Source organism: Chlorocebus sabaeus, chromosome 9, assembly GCF_047675955.1.
Source record: "Chlorocebus sabaeus isolate Y175 chromosome 9, mChlSab1.0.hap1, whole genome shotgun sequence".
Lineage (NCBI taxonomy): Eukaryota > Metazoa > Chordata > Mammalia > Primates > Cercopithecidae > Chlorocebus > Chlorocebus sabaeus.
In genome coordinates, this window is record NC_132912.1 from 45,641,726 (window position 1) to 45,659,681 (window position 17,956).

General features: G+C 38.7%; 1 protein-coding gene across 1 annotated transcript; it reads right to left on the reverse strand.

The window, feature by feature from the left end:
- Positions 1-11,683: 11,683 nt before the first annotated feature.
- Positions 11,684-14,944, reverse strand: LOC119620581 (uncharacterized; the record flags this gene model as incomplete). The annotated part of the gene is made up of 1 exon (XM_073019522.1): positions 11,684-14,944. A coding segment is annotated over one exon (945 nt), but the record flags the coding sequence as incomplete, so codon positions are not given.
- Positions 14,945-17,956: the final 3,012 nt, after the last annotated feature.

Below are 17,956 nucleotides of genomic sequence, written 5' to 3' on the forward strand. Positions count from 1 at the left end.
GCATTCTCTGTATTTCCTGAATTTGAATGTTGGTCTGCCTTGCTAGGTTGGGGAAGTTCTCCTGGATAATATCCTGCAGAGTGTTTTCCTACTTGGTTCCATTCTCCCCATCACTTTCAAGTACACCAATCAGACATAGATTTGGTCTTTTCACATAATCCCATATTTCTTGGAGGCTTTGTTCATTTCTTATTACTCTTTTTTCTCTAAACTTCTCTTCTCACTTCATTTCATTCATTTGATCTTCAATCACTGATACCCTTTCTTCTAGTTGATCGAGTCAGTTACTGAAGCTTGTGCATTTGTCACATAGTTCTCGTGTCATGTCTTTCAGCTCTGTCAGGCCATTTATGGACTTCTTTACATTGTTTATTCTAGTTAGCCATTCATCAAATCTTTTTTCAAGGTTTTTAGCTTCTTTGCAATGGGTTCGAACTTCCTCCTTTAGCTTAGAGAAGTTTGAACATCTGAAGCATTCTTCTCTCAACTCATAAAAGTCATTCTCCCTCCAGCTTTGTTCTGTTGCTGGTGAGGAGCTGCGTTCCTTTTGAGGGGGAGAGGTGCTCTGATTTTTAGAATTTTCAGCTTTTCTGCAGTTTTTTCCCCATCTTTGTAGTTTTATCTACTTTTGGTTTTTGATGATGGTGACATACAGATGGGGTTTTGGTGTGGATGTCCTTTCTGTTTGTTAGTTTTCCTTCTAACAGTCAGGACTCTCAGCTGCAGGTCTGTTGGAGTTTGCTTGAGGTCCACTCCAGACCCTGTTTGCCTGGGTATCCGCAGCGGAGGCTGCAGAAGTGAGAATATTGCTGAACAGCAGTTGCTGCCTGATCATTCCTCTGGAAGCTTCATCTCAGAAGGGTACCCAGCTATATGAGGTGTGAGGTGTCAGTCTGCCCCCATTTGGGGGTGTCTCCCAGTTAGGCTACTCAGGGGTCTGGGACCCACTTGAGCAAGCAGTCTGTCCGTTCCCACATCTCAAACTCTGTGCTGGGAGAATCACTACTCTCTTCAAAGCTGTCAGACAGGGACATTTAAATCTGCAGAGGTTTCTGCTGCCTTTTGTTTGGCTATGCCCTGTCCCCAGAGGTGGAGTCTACAGAGGCAGGCTGGCCTCCTTGAGCTGCAGTGGGCTTCACCCAGTTCAAGCTTCCCTGCTGCTTTGTTTACCTACTGAAGCCTCAGCAATGGTGGGCGACCCTCCCCCAGCCTCACTGCAGCCTTTCAGTTAGATCTCAGACTGCTGTGCTAGCAATGAGGGATGCTCTGTGGGTGTGGGACTCTTTGAGCCAGGTGCGGGATATAATCTCCTGGTGTGCCATTTGCTAAGACCCTTGGAAAAGCCCAGTATTAGTGTGGGAGTGACCTGATTTTTCCTTGGCTAAGAAAGGGAATTCCCTTCATCCTTGTGCTTCCCAGGTCAGGTGATGCTTCACCCTGCTTTGGTGGGATGCACACAACTGTCCTGCCCCCACTGTCCGACATGTCCCAGTGACATGAACCTGGTATCTCAGTTGGAAATGCAGAAATCACCTGTTTTCTGTGTCACTCACACTGGGAGTTGGAGGCTGGATGTGTTCCTATACGGCCATCTTGGAACCTCCCTCTTCCCATTTATATTTTCTTAACCATTGGGCCCATTTCAAAGCAAAAGAAGGACAACATTGAGCCCATGGCTCCATCATCCAAAAGATACTTTCATAATAGAAGACTGGAAAGACTTCTTCAAACTTTGGCCAAGTTACTAATCCCCAACTGATGGTATTTAGAGATGGAGTCTTTGGAAGGCAAAGTGTAGCCTTCACAAATGGGATTAGTGCTTTTATAACAGAGGCTCCAGAGAGCTCCCTTGCCCCTTCTACTATATGAGGTCACGGCAAGAAGGCCACCTATGAAGGTGGACTCTCAGCAGACATCTGATCTACCAACACCTTGCTCTTGGACTTCCAAGCCTCCAGATCTGTGGGAAATAAATTGTTGTTTAAGCCCCCCGGTCTATGGTAACTTGCTATAGCAGCCTGAGATGACTAAGATGATCATCAGCAGGAGATGATATCCTGCAGGGTCTGTGTGTGCTCCTTCAGGATGTAGTATACACATTTAACCTCTGCAACCTTCAACTCCGTGAGCTCAAGAGATCCTCCCACCTAAGCCTCCCAAGTATGTGGGACTACAGGAACACACCACAGCTCCTGGCTAATTTTTTAAAAAATTTTTGTAGAGATGGGGTCTTGCTGGAAAGGCCCAGGCTAACCTTTCTAGATTCGGCTTGCCATTTTCTAGCATATTAACTGATCTAGGTAGCTTGCTTGTTATAATAACCTAGAGCTTCATTCCTGAGAGGCAGAGGGCTGGTATCATATTGAATGTCAGTGACTGTGTATTTTGCTGTCAGGCTGAGCATCTGGCAGTGGCAGTAGCTTTCTTTGTTTCTGGAAATTTGTTACCGACATATGGGAGCTCACAGTAACCTCTTTAGGGCAAAAACAGAGTCTGATGAATTAAAAGTAAACGGATCCGGCTAGGTGCAGTAGCTCATGCCTGTAATCCCAGCACTTTGGGAGGCCGAGGTGGGTGGATCACGAGGTCAGGAGATCGAGACCATCCTGGCTAACATGATGAAACGTCGTCTCTACTAAAAATACAAAAAATTAGCCGAGCATGGTAGCGGGCACCTGTAGTCCTAGCTACTTGGGAGGCTGAGGCAGGAGAATGGCATGAACCTGGGAGGTGGAGCTTGCAGTGAGCTGAGATCACACCACTGCACTCCAGTGACAGAGTGAGACTCTGTCTCAAAAAAAAAATAAATAAATAAATAAATAAATAAATAAATAAATAAATAAATAAATGGATCCAATGTTATTAGCAGCATTATTGATTATGGTCAAAAACTCAGACCAATCCAAACATTCATCAGCTGTTGAGTGGATAAAGAAAATGTGGTATATTCATACAACAGAATATCATTCAGCAATAACACGTAATGAAGTACTGACACATGCTACAACATGGGTAAGCCCTGAGGACATTAAGCTAGTGAAGAAGCCAGACATAAAGGCCCACATACTGTATGATTCATTTATATGAAATACTCAGAGTAGGCAAATCCATAGAGACAGAAAGTATAATTGATTAGTGGTTGCCAGGGTCCGGAGGCAGAGGGAATGAGGAGTAACTGTTAATAGGTAGGGGTTTCTTTTTTGGGCGGTGAAAATGTTCTGGAATTAGATAGTGGTCTGGTTGCACAACTCTGTAAATACCCTAAAAGCCACTGAATATCACACTTTAAATAGGTGGGCAAGATAGCCATATGTGTGTCATACTCAGGGTACTCAACTCTGCCCAGTTTGTCAAAACTTCCCCAGTTTTAGCACTGAAAGTCCTGAGTCTTGGGAAAGCTTTTAGTTCCAGTAAAAATGGGACAGTCATCCTAGACTGGGACTTAGAATACAATTCTAGAAAATCTACTTCTTGGGATAAGTTTTGTGGTCCCATTTGGAAATTTTAGAACAGAAAAATATAAAATATAGAATTCATTGAATAAATTTAATACTATAATAGAAATGGCAAAGGAAAGAGTAAGTAAATTTGAAGCACAATCAACAGAAAATGCCCAATGTAAAGAAGAGATAGAAATAAACAATTTAAAAAATAGAACATTTAACTCTGGAACCAACCAAAAGGTCTAAATTTATACAGAATTAGAGTTCTAGGAGAGGAGAGAAAAAATTGTACAAAAATAATATTTAATCCCAAACAAGATGAATGAATATGAAGAAACCCAAAACTAAAAATATGAGAGTTAAACTGAAAAAAAAGGGGGGGAGACATTTAAATTGTAGGTAGAAGACAGTGGAAAAACATATTTTTAGTTCTAAAAGAATAAAAGGTTGATCTAGAATTATATAGCCAATAAAAGTATCTCTAAAGAATGAAGGCTAAAAACAGACGTTTCAGATAAAGAAAATTTATATCCAGCAGACCTTCACTATATGAAACGCTAAAGAAAGTTCTTATAGATGAAAAGAAATGATATTAGAAAGACTCAGATTTTAAAGAACTAATAAAGAGCATCAGAAACACTACATGTTTGGGTAAATATGAAAGGGTTTTTTTCTTCTTGATTTATTTAAGATGTATATGACTTTAAAGCAAAGAATATAACATTATCTTTGGTTACTCCACATATTTTGATAGGTTGTATTTTCACTTAATTCAATATAGTTTTGAATTTCTCATAAGACATTTTTTAATCCATATATTATTTAGAAGTCTGTTGTTCTTACTTTTATTATTTTTTACTTCATGAATTATTCCTTTTTTTGCGATGGAGTTTTGCTCTTGTTGCCCAGGCTGGAGAGCAATGGCACAGTCTCAGCTCACTGCAACCTCTGCCTCCTGGGTTCGAGGGGTTCTCCTGCCTCAGCCTCCTGAGTAGCTGGAATCACAGTTGCCTGCCACCACACCTGGCTAATTTTTTGTATTTTTAGTAGAGGCAGGGTTTCACCATGTTGGCCAGGCTGGTCTTGAACTTCAGACCTCAGGTGATCCACCTGTCTCAGCCTCCCAAAGTGCTGGAGTTACAGGCATGAACCACTGTGTCCAGCCGAAATTTTAATTTCAGTGGCATATATGAACTTAGTTATTGTAAGACATATGTAAGAGAATGTAAAGTATATTTCTTTTACACACCTTTTTATTATGGTAAGAACATTTAACATGATCTATACCCTGTTAACATATTTTGTTTTATTTTGTTTTGTTTTGTTTTTTTTGAGATGAAGTCTTCCTCAGTCACCCAGGCTGGAGTGCAGTGGCGTGATCTCAGCTCACTGCAACCTCCGCCTCCTGGGTTCAAGCAATTCTCCTGTCTCAGCCTCCCGAGTAGCTAGGATTATAGGCAAGCACCACCACGCCTGGGTAATTTTTGTAGTTTTAGTAGAGACGGGGATTCACCATGTTGGTCAGTCTGGTTTCGAACTCCTGACCTCATGATCTGCCTATCTCGGCCTCCCAAAGTGCTGGGATTACAGGCGTGAGCCGCCACACCCAACCAACGATTTTTTAAGTGTACAATACGGTATTGCTAACTGTAGACACAAAGTTGCATACGAGAGCTCTAGGATGTAATCGTCTTGCATACCTGGAACCTGCTGCATAGCATCTCCTCATTCCTCCGTATCCCCAAACCCTGACAAAAAACATTCAACTCTTTGATTCTATGAATTTGACTCTTTTAGATACAGTAAGTCTTCAATGTCATTGATAGGTTCTTGGAACTGTGACTTTAAGTGAACCGAGGTACAGAAGGTTCTTGAATAGTTGTTCCCCTACAATGTTGATGGGGGGAAAAAACTGGCTTTGTTATATGTCCTTTAGCTGGCTTAACGTTACATTTTCCAAGTACCTGTCAATGATGTTAAGGGAAGACTTCCTGTACCTCAATATAACTGAAATCATGCCCTATTTGTCCTCCTGTAACTGGCTTATTTCACTTAGTGTAAAGTCCTTACAATTCATCCATGTTGTTGCATATGGCAGAATACCTTTATTTAAGGCTCAATAGCATTCCATTTTATGTATATACCATATTTTAAAAATTTATCTGTCAGTGGACATTTAGGCTGATTCTACATCTTGGCTATTGTGAATAATGCTGCAATGAACATGTGAGTGCAAATATCTCTTTGAGATCTTAATTTCAATTTTTAGGATACATACTCAGAAGTGGAACTGCTGAATCATATAGTAGTTCTATTTTAAATTGTTTTAGTAACCTCCATATTGTTTTCCATAGTAGCTGCACCATTTTACAGTCCCACCAACAGTGAAAAACAGTTCCAGTTTCTCCACATCCTTGCCAAAACATGTTCCTTTTTTTAATCTTAGTAATCCTAAAAGGTGTGAGACAATATCTAATTATGGTTTCAATTTGTACTTCTTTGATGATTAGTGATACTGACCCGAAGTGTCTTACTTAATCACCAAATACTTTAGGATTTCCTCTCTTTTTGCTATTGATTTTTAGTTTAATTCCATTGTGTTGTGAAACCATATTTGGATGTTTATCCTTTTAAGTTTGTTGTATATTTTACGGTCCAGAATGTGATCTATCCTGATGTATATGCCATGTGAGCTTGAGAAGAATGTGTATTTTGCTGTTGTTACATGAAATATCCTGTAAATGTAAATTGGTTAGTTCAACTATATTCTTACTGTTTTTCTGTCTCCTGGATCAATCACTGATGAAAGAGTGTTGAAGTCTCCAATTATAATAGTGAATTTGTCTTTCTCCTTGCAGTTCTTAACAGTTTTTGCCTCATGTATTTTGACACTCTCTTGTTAGGTGCATACACATTCAAGATTGTTATATCTTCTTGGATAGTTGAACGCTTTATCATTGTGTAATGCCCCTCCTTTATCCCTGATAATTTTCCTTGTTCTAAAGTCTACTCTGACTGAAATTAATATACTTACTCTAGCTTTCTTATGATTAATATTGGCATGGTATATCTTGCTCCGTCTCTTTACTTTCAATTTATCTGTCTTCCTATATAATGTGGGCTTCTTATAGTTGTTTTATGATCCACTCTGATAGTTCCTTAAATTGCTTTATTTAGACAATTCACATTTAAAGTGATTATTGATATAATTGGATTAATATATAACACGCTTCTTTCTTAACCTTTTAGGTTCAGAGGTACATGTACAGGTATATTACATAGGTAAATTTCATGTTGCAGGGGTTTGCTGTACAGATTATTTTCTCACCCAGGTAATAAGTACTTCACAGGTAGTTTTTCTTTCTTTTTTTTTTTTTTTTTTTTTTTGAGATGGAGTCTCACTCTGTCACCCCAGGCTGGAGTGCAGTGGCACAATCTTCACTCACTGCAACCTCCACCTCCCAGTTCAAGTGATTCTCAGGCCTCAGCCTCCTGAGTAGATGGGATTACAGGCATGTGCCACTACACCAGGCTAAGTTTTGTATTTTTAGTAGAGATGCGGTTTCACCATGTTGGCCAGGCTGATCTCCGACTCCTGACTTCAAGTGATTCGCCTGCCTCAGCCTCCCAAAGCGCTGAGATTACAGGTGTGAGCCACTGCACCAGGCTATAGGTAGTTTTTCTACCCTCATCCTCATCGCATCCTCCACCCTCAGGTAGTCCCTGGTGCTGATACTTACCTTTTGTGTCCATATGTACTCAATGTTTAGCTCCCACTTATCAGAGCATGTGGTATTTGCTTTTCTGTTTCTGCATTAGTTTGCTTAGAATAATGGCCTCCAGTTCCATCCATGTTGCTATGAAGGATATCTTTTTCTTCTTTGTGGTTGTGTAATATTCCATAGTGTATATTGCCACATTTTCTTTATCCAGTCTACCATACATGGGAGTTTGATTCCACATCTTTGCTATTGTGAATAGTGCTGCAATGAACATATGCATGCATGTATTTTTTTAAGTTTTAAAAAATTTCTTTAATTTTTGTGGGTGCTTAGTAGGTGTGTATATTTATGGTGTACACGAGATGTTTTGATACAGGCATGCAATGTGAAATAAGAACATCTGGGGAAGTGAGGGATCCATCCCCTCAAGCATTTATCTGTTGAGTTGCAAACAATCCAATTACACTCTAAGTTATTTTAAAATGTACAATTTATTATTGACTATAGTCACCCAATTGTACTATCAAATAGTAGGGCTTATTCATTCTATTCTTCTTTTTTTTTTTTTTTGGAGACAGAGTCTTACTCTTGCACAGGCTGGAGTGCAGTGGCCTGACCTCGGCTCACTGCAACCTCCACCTACCAAGTTCAAGTGATTCTTCTGCCTCAGCCTCCTGAGTAGCTGGGACTATAGGCGCATGCCCCACTCCCTGCTAATTTTTGTATTTTTAGTAGAGATGGGATTTCGCTATATTGGCCAGGCTGGTCTCGAACTCCTGACCTCGTGATCTGCCCACCTCAGCCTCCCGAAGTGCTGGGATTACAGGTGTGAGCCACCGGGCCTGGCCTCATTCTATTTTTTGGGCCCATTGACTATCCCCACCTCCCTCACCCTCTAGTCCCCTGCCACTGCCCTTCCAAGCCTCTGATAAGCATCCTTCTACTCTCTATCTCCATGAGATCAATTGTTTTGACTTTTAGAGCCCATAAATAAGTGAGAACATGTGATGTTTGTCTTTCTGTGCATGGCTTATTTCACTTAACATAATGATCTCCAGTTACATCCACGTTGTTGCAAATGACTGGGCCTCATTTTTTTTAATGGCTAAATAGTACTTCATTGGGTATAAATGTAACACACTTTCTTTATCCATTCATCTGTCGAGGGACACTTAGGTTGTTTCCAAATCTTGGCTACTGTGAACAGTGCTGCAACAAACACAGGGGTGCAGATATCTCTTTGATATACTAATTTCCTCTCTTTTGAGCATATATCCAGAAGTACAATTGCTGGATCATATGGTAGGTCCATTTTCAGTTTTTTAAGGAACATCCAGACTGTTCTCCATAGTGGTACTAATTTACATTCCCACCAAGAGTGTATGAGAGTTCTCTTCTCCACATTGTTGCCGGCATCTGTTATTGCCTGACTTTTGGATATAAGCCATTTTAACTGGGTGAGATATCTCATTGTAGTTTTGATTTGCATTTATTTGATGATCAATGATGTTGAGCACATTTTTGTAAGCCTGTTTGCCATTTGTATGTCTTCTTTTGATAAATGTCTATTCAACTCATTTGCCCATTTTTGATTGGATTATTAGATTTTTTTTCTTATAGAGTTGAGATCCATATATTTTCTGTTTTTGTTTTTTTTTGTTTTTTTTTTTTTAGACAGAGTCTTGCTCTCTGGCCCAGGCTAGAGTGCAGTGCATGATCTCAGCTCACTGCAACCTCCGCCTCCTGGGTTCAAGCAAGTCTCCTGCCTTAGCCTCCCGAGTAGCTGGGACTACAGGCATCCACCACCATACCAGGCTAATTTTTGCATTTTTAGTAGAGACAGGGTTTCACCATATTGGCCAGACTAGTCTCGAACTCCTGACCTTGTGATCCGCCTGCATCAGCCTCCCAAATTGCTGGGATTACAGGCATGAGCCACCGTGCTGGGCCTATTTTCTGGTTATTAATCCTGTGTCAGAGGGGTGGTTTGCAAATATTGTCTATAATTCTGTGGGTTGTCTTTTCACTTTGTTGATTGTATATTTTGCTATGCAGAAGCTTTTAAACTTGATGTGGTCCCATTTGTCCATGTTTGGTTTGGTTGCCTGTGCTTGTGGGGTATTGCTTAAGAAGTCTTTGCCCAGATTAACATCATGGAGATTTTCCCCAATGTTTTCTTGTAGTAGTTTCACAGTTTGAGGTGTTAGATTTAAGTCTTTTATCCACTTTGATCTGTTTTTGTATATGATGAGAGATAAGGGTCTAGTTTCATTATTTGCATATGAATATCCAGTTTACCCAGCACTATTTGTGAAGAGACTGTCTTTCCCTCAGTATACATTCTTGGCATCTTTGTCAAAAATGAGTTCACTGTAGATGTGTGGATTTGCTTCTGGGTTCTCTATTCTGTTTTATTGGCTTAAATGTTTTAATGCCAGTACCATGTTGTTTCAGTTGCTATACCTCTGTAATATAATTTGAAGTCAAGTAATGTGATTCCTCTGGTTTTGTTCTTTTTGCTTAGAGTAGCTTTGGCTATTCCAGGTCTTTTGTGGTTCCATATAAATTTAAAGATTATTTTTTCTTTTCTTTTCTTTCTTTTTTCTTGAGACAGTCTCACTCTCTCTCCTAGGCTGGAGTGCAGTGGTGTGATCTTGGCTCACTGCAACCTCTGCCTCCTGGGTTCAAGTGATTCTCCTGCCTCAGCCTCCCCAGTAGCTGGGATTACAGGGGCCCACCATCACACCCAGTTAATTTTTGTATTTTTAATAGAGATGGGGTTTCACCATATTGGCCAGGCTGGTCTCGAACTCCTGACCTCAGGTGATCCACCCGCCTTGGCCTCCCAAAGTGCTGGGATTACAGGCGTGAGCCACCGCGCCTGGCTGTTTTTCCTATTTCCACGAAGAAGGTAATTGGTATTTTGATAGGAATTGCACTGAATCTGTAGATTGCTTTAAGTAGTATGGACATTTTAACAATATTGATTCTTCTAATCCATGAACATGGGATATTTTTCCATTTTTTGGTGTCCTCTTCAACTTCATCAGTGTTTTATAGTTTTCATTACAGAGATTCTTCACTTCCTTTGATAATTCCTAGGTACTTAATTTTATCTGTGGCTATTGTAAATGGGATTGCCTTTTAAATTTCCTTTGCAGATTGTTCACTGTTGGCATATTGAAATGCTACTGATTTTCTATCCTACAACTTTACTGAATTTTTTAATCCTGTCAGTTTTTTGGTGGAGTCCTTAGGTTTTTCCAAATGTAAGATCATATCACCTGCAAACAAGGATAATTTGATTTCTTCTTTTCCAAGTTAGAGGCCCTTTATATCTTTCTCTTTTCTGATTGCCCTCGCTAGAACTTCCAATACTATATTTAATAACAGGGGTGACAGCCTGTGTCCTTAAGGTAGAATGATTTCTATTCCTTTGGGTAGACATCCAATAATGGGATTACTGGATCAAATGGTAATTCTGTTTTAATTTCTTTTAGAAATTGCCACACTGTTTTCCACAATAACTGAACTAATTTACATTCCCATCAGCATTATATAGGTGTTCCCTTTTCTCCACAACCTTACTGGCATGTTAGCTTTTGACTTTTAATAACAGCCATTTAGACTATTGTGAGATGGTATTTCATTGTGGTTCTGATTTGTTTTCTCTAATGATTAGTGATATTGAGCATTTTTTCACATGCTTTTTGGCCACAAGTATGTCTTCTTCTGGAAAGTGTTCAAGTTAAGGAACAAAATAGAGAAAATATTTTGTTAAAAAAAAAAGATTGTAGGAATTTTTAGGATTTCCAAAACTGCAAAAACACCTGATGGAACGTCCATCAAGAAGAAACCCAAAACTTTAGGAATGCAGGAGGCTTTTGACTGCCTGTGGGGTTCATTGATGAACATTTGGGTTGGTTCCAAATCTTTGTTATTGTGAATAGTGCCACAATAAACATACGTGTGCATGTGTCTTTATAGTAGCATGATTTATAATCCTTTGGGTATATACCCAGAAATGGGATCACTGGGTCAAATGGTATTTCCAGTACTAGATCCTTAAGGATTGCCACACTGTCTTCCACAGTAGTTGAGCTAGTTTACACTCCCGTCAACAGTGTAAAAGCATTCCTATTTCTCCACATCCTCTCCAGCATCTGTTGTTTCCTGACTTTTTAATGATCGTCATTCTAACTGGTATGAGATAGTATCTCATCGTGGTTTTGATTTGCATTTCTGATGCCCAGTGATGATGAGCATTTTTTGATGTGTCTGTTGGCTGCATAAATGTCTTCTTTTGAGAAGTGTCTGTTCATATCCTTTGCCCACTTTTTGATGGGTTGTTTTTCTCTTGTAAATTTAAGTTCTTTGTAGATTCTGCTCTGTATCTTAAGTGTGGTAGTTACTACATGAGGGTATACTGTTGTAAAAACTCATTGTATTAGTGTGTTCTCACTGCTATAAAGATACTACTTGAGACTGGGTAATTTATACACAAAAGAAGTTTAATTACTCACAGTTCAGAGTGACTGGGGAGGCCTCAGGAGACTTACAATCATGGTGGAAGGTGAAGTGGAAGCAGGCACCTTCTTAACAGGATGGCAGGAGACAGCAAGTGAGTGCAGGGGAAACTGATGTTTTTGAAAATACCAGATCTTGTGGGAACTCCCTCACTATCATGAGAACAGCATGGGGGAAACCACTCCCATGATGCAATCACTTCTTATCAGGTCCTTCCTTCAATACATGGGGATTACAATTCAAGATGAGATTTGGGTGGGGACACAGAGCCCCAAACCACATCACTCATAAAATTGGCAAAATAGGATATCTTTTACCATGTTTAAATTATACTTAAGTTGATTTATAAAAATTATCATACATTGTTTTAATAGTGAAACAAAATTTTGAAATTTCATAAACAGGAAAATAGACAATGTTTTATAGTTACACAAAGTTATTTATTATACTTTATTAAAATAAGTAAAGCTAAACATATCAGCAGGCAAAAAGGTCAAAACCATGCATTTGAAGACAAAAGCTGAATAACTTTAACTTTTGCAAATACTTGCAAAACAACAAAATATGTTATTGTACATCCACAATAGTATATGTGTATATATGGAAATAAAGAATGAAAGTAATGAGACATGGTATCAATAAAAACCAAGTTTAAAATAAGGCTTAAAGGTGGTAAAGGTTATAGGAAGTTAAAGAAATTTGGGAATGACATGCAGATACTTCAACTACTTTTGCAATACTTTACTTCCAAGCTGCAATATGTACACTGATAGTTATGTTATGAAATATTTCACTAAAACTACACCAGCCCACCTAAGAGGGTTCACTAAAATTCAGTCAATAGGCTTGGATTAAAAAAAGTAAGCTATACTGAGCTTCCTGTGGCTCTGAATTGGAGACCAAACTCACATGGGTTAGAGTTTCTAGGTGGTCCTCTAGCTTTGTACACACACTTAATGTGGTTTCCAGTCTCTGCACCTAGGAAGAGGTGCAGATGCAGCCTCAAGGACAACCTATATCCCACTGCCTCTGGCTGGTCCCAATGTATGTTCTGGTAAGAGGGTGGTCCATCCTGAGCTCCCCTAAGGGTAGGTCCATTAGGCAGAAAATGCAGAGGCAACAGTATAGTTGGAGGGCAGACTAATCAAGGACAGGAGATGCTCATGATAGAAAGGGCCATGGGGTAACACTCTTTCCCCAAAAGTGGACTCAGAGACTGAAAAGGTTATTCAATTTATTTGTGCTTTAAAAAAATCTTCATACTCTACAGTTATTATTTGTATAGAATTCTGTTTACAGTTACATTCCTATTTAAAAATTTGGGGTTAGAACAAAACATGACTGATTTTTTTAAAACATGACTTTCAGGATAATATTGTATCTAGAAGAAAATTTCTATTCATTATTTCCTAAACTGACACATTTCCTTTAACACAATCTTCAGATATAATAAAGTCTGAATATTTGTTAATGTCTTCACATTCAAAATATCTGTTATGACTTTAACTCAATATGAATTATCTTGCTTAGTAAAATGACATTTCTTGATATAGACTCAACTACGTTTGCTGCATTCTTTGAATATCTTCCCTATTATTTCTTTAATATACAATGAGTAAAACTTGTGCATAAAGTTGTCAAAAGAAACAGAATGTTGACAGTTTTCTCTAGATGTGGTTTATCTTATTTTTATTAATGGTCATTCTCTGGAAGAACATTTTCATATATCCATGTGAGTCATTAGATTATTTCCTATGGAAGTGCTTTGTTTAATAAATTCCAAATTATAGCAAAATATTTCCCCATATTCCCTACATGGATCAGTAGTGTTTCTTCTACATGTATTCAGTTACTTTGTAGTTGTCTCTTACAGCAGATTTTCAAACATTCATTACATTATTAGGAATTTCCCCTAAGCCTATTCTCTTATTTACTTTGGAAGATGACTTATGGTAAAAGGTTTGCCAAGTTCTTTACATTCACAGGAGTCATGTCCTATTTGATTTCTCCTAAGTATTTTGAGGTATGAATTGCTTGAGAAAGATTTCTCTCACTTCTACATTTATAAGCTTTTTCCCATGTGTATCCTTGGATGTGCTGTGAGAGTTTATTTCTCAGAGGGTTTCCCCACACTGCTTACATCCATAGGGTTTCTCCCTTGTGTGTCTTCTCTGATGTACTTTGAGACCTAAGCTGCAACTGAAGCTTTTCCCACACTGACTACATTCATAGGGTTTCTCCCTTATGTGTGTTCTCTGATGTTTAGTGAGATCTGACTTATGATAGTACTTCCCACATTCATTACATTTATAAGGTTTTTCCCGTGTGTATTCTCTGATGTACAGTAAGGACTGATTTCTCAGAGAAGGACTTCCCACACTCATTACACCCATCGGGCTTCTCCCCCATGTGTTTTCTCTGATGGGAGTTGAGGACTGAGTTGCAAATAAAGGTTTTCCTACATTCATTACAGTAATAAGATTTCTCCCCTCTGTGTGTTCTCTTATGTACTGTACAGTCTGCCTTATGATAGAAGGTTTTCCCACATTTTTTACACACAAAGGGTTTGTCTCCTGTATGCATTCTCTGGTGTATTGTAAGGTACAAATTCCTAGAGAAGAATTTCCCACATTCCTTACATCTATAGGGCTTCTTACCTGTGTGTGTTCTCTGATGTTTGGTTAGGTCTGATTTATTGTAGAAGGTTTTTCCACATTCATTACATTTATAAGGTTTTTCCCCTGTGTGTATTCTCTGATGTACTGTGAGGACTGATTTCTCAGAGAAGGATTTCCCACACTCAATATATTCATAGGGTTTCTCCTTTGTATGTGTTCTCTGATGTACTTTTAGGCCTGAGTTATGACTAAAAGTTTTCCCACACTGAATACATTCATAGCGTTTTCCCCCTATGTGAGTCTTCTGATGTTTAGTGACATCAGACTTGTGGCAAAAGGTTTTGCCACATATCTTACATTCATAGGGTTTCTCGCCTGTGTGAGTTCTCTGATGTATTATAAGATATGAACTCCCAGAGAAAGATTTCCCACATTCATTACATTCACAGGGTTTCTCACCTGTGTGTGTTTTATGATATATTATGAGGACAGAGTTGCTTATGAAGGTTTTTCCACACTGATTACATTCGTAGGGTTTCTCCCATGTGAATTCTCTGATGTACTGTAAGATATGACTTATGAAAGAAACTTTTTCTATATTCCTTACATTTATAGGGTTTCTCTCCTGTGTGAGTTATCTGATGTAATATGAGGTGTGAATTCCTAGAAAAGCATTTCCCACATTCCTTACATTTATAGGGTTTCTCTCCTGTGTGGACTCTCTGATGCAAAGTGAGGGGAGATTTCCTAGAAAAACATTTCTCACATTCATTACATTCATAGGGTTTCTCCCTTGTATGGATTCTTTGATGTTTGGTTAGCTTTGACTTTTCATAGAATGGTTTTCCACACTGCTCACATCCATAGACTTCCTCTCCTCTGTGTTCTGTGAGTTACATTAAGTACTGACTTCTCGTACAAAGGTTCCCCTGATCTGTTACTTTCAAATGTTTTCTCTCTTGTGTTAGGAAAGCTTGATCTGTTAAAATTACCTACACTTTCAATATATTTATAATGTTTCACCTCCAAATGAACTCTATGTTTCAAGAAAGTGGACTTCTCAAAGGTTTTTTCATATTCATTAAACTCATAAAAGTTTTCTCTTTTTTCTGACATTTTATGGACCGTGAGAGTTGGATTATTATAGAACACTTTATTACATTCATTATGTACACAAGGACTCTCTCCTGTGTAAGCTTGCTTATATGTAATGAAAACTGCCTTTCCATAGAAATCTTTCTCACATTCCTTATGTTCAAGATTGCTCTAAATTTTGAATTTTCAGATATGAAATGAAGTCTTCCTTATGACTGAGGCATTTTCCAATTCGAATAAACTCATAACGTTTCTCTTCCATATGAGTTTTTTCATGGTTACTACTGAGGAATAGTTTTCTATATGCACTGAGGTCATGAGGCATCTTTCTTAAATAATTTTTCTTACTACTAAATAAATCTGAAATGTATTTTAAACTCATACCACATAAGTCACATTTACAAGGTATTTTTATGGAAGGAAGTGGGTCTATGCTGAAATCAAACACTTTTCCTAATATGTTACCTCTCTCTATAGTCAGTATTTGGTTTTTGATATATGGAGCTTGCCAGATATGTATGTCCTGGATTTCCTGACAGTGCTCCAGTTGGTCATCAACTTTGCAGACTTCTAGAAATAAGAAAAAATAACCGTAATTCATAAGTCTTGTGAAATTTGTGATGAACTTACACTTACATACAAACACGCTTTTATATATAGTTGACTTAGTTTCCTGGAATAAAGTAATCCAAAAAGTGTTAATCTCCTTTAGCCCTTTGGCTAGAAGAAAATAAACAAGAAACCTTATAATGTGGAAAGTAGGGTGGAAATTTAGAACACCCAATGGGCAATTTATAAATACGTACTTCAAAACAACACAGAGGTTACAAATAACCATAAAGCACAGTGAATACAGAATAGACACAAATAATGACATAAAACATTAGATGTAAAAATGATACTAAAGATATAAAATAAATAATATAAATATAAAAATGGCTAATCTAGAAATGGGACATGCAGAGAATGAGAGGGGCAAGTAAAACTAGTAGTTAAGAGTGTTCTAGAAAAATATCAGAGGAGGCTGGGCATGGTGGCTCACACCTGTAATCTCAGAACTTTGAGAGGACAAGGAGGGAGGATCACCTAAGGTTGGGAGTTCAAGACCAGCCTGACCAACATGAAGAAACCCCATCTCTACTAAAATTAGCTGGGCATGGTGGCACATGCCTGTAATCCCAGCTACTAGGGAGGCTGGACAGGAGAATCGCTTGAACCTGGGAGGCAGAGGCTGAGGTGAGCTGAGATCACGCCACTGCACTCCAGCCTGGGCAACAAGAGCGAACTCTGTCTCAAAAAGAAAAAAAACAAAAAGAAAAAAGAAGAAAAATGTCAGAGGAATGGTTTATTTGAATGAAACATACCAAGCTTTAAATAGTGTTCTTCTATCACTTGAACCCACAAGGCAGGGGTTGTAGTGGTTAGTGTTTCAGGTGGTATGAGTGGAAAGTGAAAATATAAAATACAAAAATATTTAGAAGACAGTTTACAAAAGTAAAATAGTAATATACTTTTTTTTTTTTTTTTTTTTTTTTGAGATGGAGTCTGGTTCTGTCACCCATGCTAGAGTGCAGTGGCATGATCTTAGCTCACTGCAACCTCTGCCTCCTGGGTTCAAGCAATTATCCTGCCTCAGCCTCCTGAGTAGCTGGGATTACAAGCACCCGCCACCATGCCCAGCTAATTTTTGTATTTTATTAGAGACAGTGTTTCACTATGTTGGCCAGGTGGGTCTTGAACTCCTGATCTCAGATGATCCACCCCCCTCAGCCTCCACAAGTGCTGAGATTACAGGTGTGAGCCACTGTGCCCGGCCTTTTCTTTTTGAGATGGAGTTTTGCTCTGTCACCCAGACTGGAGTGCAGTGGCATGATCTCAGCTCACTGCAACCTCCGTCTCCCCAGTTCAAGTGATTCTCCTGTATCAGCCTCCTGATTAGCTGGGATTACAGGCGTGTGCTACCACACCCAGCTAATTTTTTATATTTTTGGTAGACATGGGGTTTCACCATGTTGGTCAGGCTGGTCTCAAACTCCTGACCTCAAATGATCCACCCACCTCGGCCTCCCAAAGTGCTAGGACTACGGGTGTGAGCCACCACACCCATCCCAATAACAGCCAGTTACTTAACATCATTAAGAAAGGATGACAGAAAGACAAAAATAAAATAACATTATGAGGGTCATCTGTGAGAGCAGCAGGCTTATAGAACGTAACAAAAAAGATAAGTGAGGAAGACTTAAGATTTGTCAGTAATGATTTTAGTTTCAGTTCTTGCCAATTTGCAGGGATCAGAACATCCTCCCAGACTCCTGACTACAGGTAAAACACTGCATGAATGGCCAAAGGCACTGGAAATAGAAAGGGAAAGGTCGTCAGACCAAAACTTTATATCATGGATATAGCAAGAGCTTATTATTTTTTGAAGATTCAATTTTATTGTTTTTCAACAGGTAATTTATGGTGATTACTGAAAACATATCAAGTTGTCTCCTAAATGTTAGTTGGTATCTTGTATTTGTCAGAGTTTTACTATGACATCTACTGCACC